The following is a 3,759-nucleotide window of genomic DNA, read 5'->3' on the forward strand; positions in this document are numbered from 1 at the left end:
CTAAAGAAAACATTTTTAATCCTACAGTACAGTACCTTGAAAAGTACAGTAGTACAGTACAACAGCTGGCATAGAGGGGCTGGCACTGAGTGAACAGGCAAGAAGAGTTACTGACTGGAGGAGGGAGAGGAGGTGGGAGATGGTAGAGCTGAAGGATCGTCAGCAATAGAAGATGGAGGGCATGCTGCAGTTTCACTCACACCTGATGTTGATGGCACAGGTTCCAGTTCCTTGCTGGATTCAATTCTATCTACCCTCTTGAAAAAACGATCCAGTGATGTCTGGGTAGTAGCTCTTTTTTTCTCGTCATAGATGACACGGTAGTGCTGGATTACATTCTGATAGGCTGCTGCAACCTTCATGTACCGTTCTATGTTCGGGTCCTATGACTCAAAAACTAACAGTGCCTCCTCAAGTAAAGAAAATCCCCTTGCCATTTCCTGTGTTGTGAATCTCTTTGGTTCTTCAGTTACTTCTTCTTCCTATTGTCTCTGTCCCTTCTCTGCGCCTGCAGTTCCATCAGGACTTCATTAGTAAGCTCCTCGTGTTGCACAGCAAGTTCCATCATTATCACTTGGCGCTTCTTAGAAGTACCAACTACATCACCGCTGCTTTTACGCTTGCTTCTGGACAACTTGGGCTTGAAATAAAGATACTGTACTCTATACAGTACTGTACAGTAAAATACACAAAAGCACAACCACTTGTAGAGGATGCACGTACGTGACAATGTATGCCAGACATGTAAACTAACTTACGTGATTGGACATGCAAACATACATTCGCATCTTTGAAAGTTTACAACTTGAAGGTTCTTATGTAGGGGACTTACTGTAAAGTCTTTTGCTTTGTCAGTACATATGTCTCCTCAGGCAATTCATTTCTGAGTGTTAGACAAGAGCCCACTCTTCAGCCCTGGAAGGGGTCCCTCTTCCTGCAACAATTCTGGGTCTCTTTGGAAAGGAAGTCAAAGTCAGAGTCCAGAACATGTCCCAACCCAGCATTCCTAGGACAGATGCCACCTTAGAAGTGGCTGACTCAGTAAAATTTTAAAAATACAACCCGAAAGCCCCTGAATGGTTTGAAAAGGAGCCATCATGAGTATTTAAGACTGGGTTGTGGGAAACTGCAGTCTAGGACAGTGTGGGTGTGATGGGGGGGAGGGGCACAAATTACAGATAGGTTGTGAGAGGATCCAGTGTTCCAAACAGTCATTTCCCTCCTTATATAATTGATTCCAGAAGGTCCAGAATCTTAGAGAAACTGTTACTGGACCAGACTTGGGTCTGCTCACCCATGTGTAGTAAAGCCAATCTACTGACAACGAGTTGTGGTAGAGGGAAGTGCAACGTTAACTGCAGGGCACCAAGCAAGGAGTCCAGGACAGATACTCTCTGACCCTATTGGCACCTTTTTGGCCATCATATATACAATACCACTTTGACAACCACCCAATATGCCAATTATTGAACATTCTCATTAGGACAAACATGAATCACCACTAACACTACCTCAGTGAAAGGTTCTTTGTCTTTCAAGAAAGTAAAAATAAAACATAGTTCTTTCCCAGTACATTTGTCTCTCTCATTTAACTTTCATGTCAAAATATCTCACTCTGGCATCTCATTCTTCTTTTTCCCCAGACAGTTATCATTATCAGGAATTATACTATAGAAAAGGCATGAAATAATGAAAAAGGCATTGTTCCTATCCACAAAATGTAATAATTTAATTTATAATCTAAAACTCCCCATTGTATATACTACAGAATAAATGCACAGTGTAGTCTCTAATCATCACAGCTGTTTGGCTGAGAGATATAATTATCCCCAAGTAAAGACTGAAAAACTGAGGCTTTAAAGTGCTTAATAACACCCCCTACACCCCATAGTTATTTAGCTGCAAGGTCTACAAAATACACCTTCAAATCAATTTAAATCGCTTAGCTACAAAGTCTACAAAATTGTCTCTTCTTGAGTCATTCTGACATTTCTCACATCAGAGATCTCATTCACCTCACAGGACGTTTCTAGGAAGGGATGAGTTCCTGATGGACAGATGGTTAGGGGGCCACCATTATCACCTTCTCCGGGGAGCTCAGGACTAAAGAATGGACACAAAGGCTCCAAACAGGAGAAATTACTGTGTATGTAGATGAGGGCATCATTGCTAACATCAAAAAACTTGATTTCTTCCAATTCAATATCTAGAAAAATTCCTACTTGGCTAAGGCCAGGGCTTGCAGGAATTCTGGTTTCTGGGATGGAGCAGGTATAGATTATTCCCGCCTTCATGCTGATGATCCAGAAGCCATGTTCAGAGGAAAAACCGCTCTTCCTCTTCCTGTCAACCGATTTTTTGCAGACCCCCAGAGCCCACTCATTCCCCTCTCCCACTTCTACCACCCAGTAATGACAGCCAGAGGAGAAGCACGGAGTGCCCAGGATACAAGCCCAGTATGCAAATCTCTGGGGATCTTCCATCAGGTTCTGGCAGATCTTCCCACACTGGACACTCCTTAGGTCATCAGAGAGGACAAGAAAGGGGTTGGCGGTGGCTGCATCCAGAGTTATGTCCTCCCAGAACTTCAGGTACTCGTCATTCACATGCAGACCCTGCTCCAGTTGGGAACCATGCTGTGTGATGAGAAGAATCAGTTCTCCAACTTGCCATTCCTCCAAAGGAGGATTCTCATTGATGCCTCGACACACGGGACAGATCAATTTCAGATCCTTCTGTTCTTCCATCCAACTTTGCATGCAATCAAAGCAGAAAGTGTGGGCACAGGAGAGAACAATGGGGTTGAGAAAAACCTCCTGACAGACTGGACAGGCTGCCTCCTCTTGCAGACGGTTGGCCATGGTCCCTGAAGTTCACTCTAGCAGAATTGATCTGAAGCAGCCCTTTATTAGCTTCTGGGAGCGATCGGGAGCCTTCAGTACCTGATCTGCTCTTCAATAGTCAGGATGTACCTAAATCCAATACAAAAATTAAATAATGTAAACCTTTCTGTAGTTTAGACAGGAAAGTGACACTAAGTCAACAGAGAATCATAGCAAAGGCACTGTCTGTGAGGAAAACTATCCAAAATTTAAGTGATCACAAGAAAGAGAAATAGGACAGTTGGACATTGTCTTTTCATGGGAGACAGCTTACCTTGTCTGGAGACTTCTGGGTGAAGTCTTATCTGCTCTGACCACAGCTTCTCCCCGTAGGAGGTGAGCCAAACTGGGTCTTTTTTCTTTTTCCCAACTGGGTCTTTAACAGGAACCAGGAGCACAGTCTTTACCCCCTAAACAGCATTACTTTGTAAGTCATTTGCAGTTGAAGAAAAAGAATTTCCACACCTAAGTACAATCATTAAAAAAAGAAAAGGCCACCTACTGAATGGGAGAAGGCATTTTATATATCTGATAAGGGGTTAACATCCAAAACATACAAAGAACCCATACAACTCAACATCAAAACGAAAAACCCAGTTTAAAAAATGGGCAGAGGGGCTTCCCTGGTGGCGCAGTGGTTGAGAGTCCGCCTGCCGATGCAGGGGACACGGGTTCGTGCCCCAGTCTGGGAAGATCCCACATGCTGTGGAGCAGCTGGGCCCATGTGCCATGGCCGCCTAAGCCTATGCGTCCGGAGCCTGTGCTCCTCAACGGCAGAGGCCACAACAGTGAGAGGCCCGGGTACCGCAAAAAAAAAAAAAAAAAAAAAGTGGGCAGAGGATCTGAATAGACATTTTTCCAAAGAAGACATAAAAGT

At 43.9% G+C, this 3,759-nt stretch overlaps 1 protein-coding gene across 1 annotated transcript; it reads right to left on the reverse strand.

Annotated features, from left to right (window-relative positions):
• Positions 1 to 469: 469 nt before the first annotated feature.
• Positions 470 to 2,861, reverse strand: RFPL4B (ret finger protein like 4B). Its single transcript, XM_065888639.1, has 2 exons — positions 1,998 to 2,861; positions 470 to 640 (listed from the first exon to the last, which is right to left on the reverse strand). Exons 1-2 carry the CDS (start codon positions 2,859 to 2,861, stop codon positions 470 to 472), a joined length of 1,035 nt encoding a protein of 344 aa, XP_065744711.1.
• Positions 2,862 to 3,759: the final 898 nt, after the last annotated feature.

This window comes from Phocoena phocoena, chromosome 12 (genome assembly GCF_963924675.1).
Source record: "Phocoena phocoena chromosome 12, mPhoPho1.1, whole genome shotgun sequence".
Taxonomy (NCBI): domain Eukaryota; kingdom Metazoa; phylum Chordata; class Mammalia; order Artiodactyla; family Phocoenidae; genus Phocoena; species Phocoena phocoena.

Excerpts from the sequence above, each read along its gene's own strand:
- RFPL4B (XM_065888639.1), bottom strand. The coding sequence starts at position 2,861 with ATGGCCAACCGTCTGCAAGAGGAGGCAGCCTGTCCAGTCTGTCAGGAG. Across the intron at positions 641-1,997 it reads AGGTGAATGAGATCTCTGAT|CCCAAGTTGTCCAGAAGCAA; the intron begins GTGAGAAATGTC and ends CTTTATTTCAAG.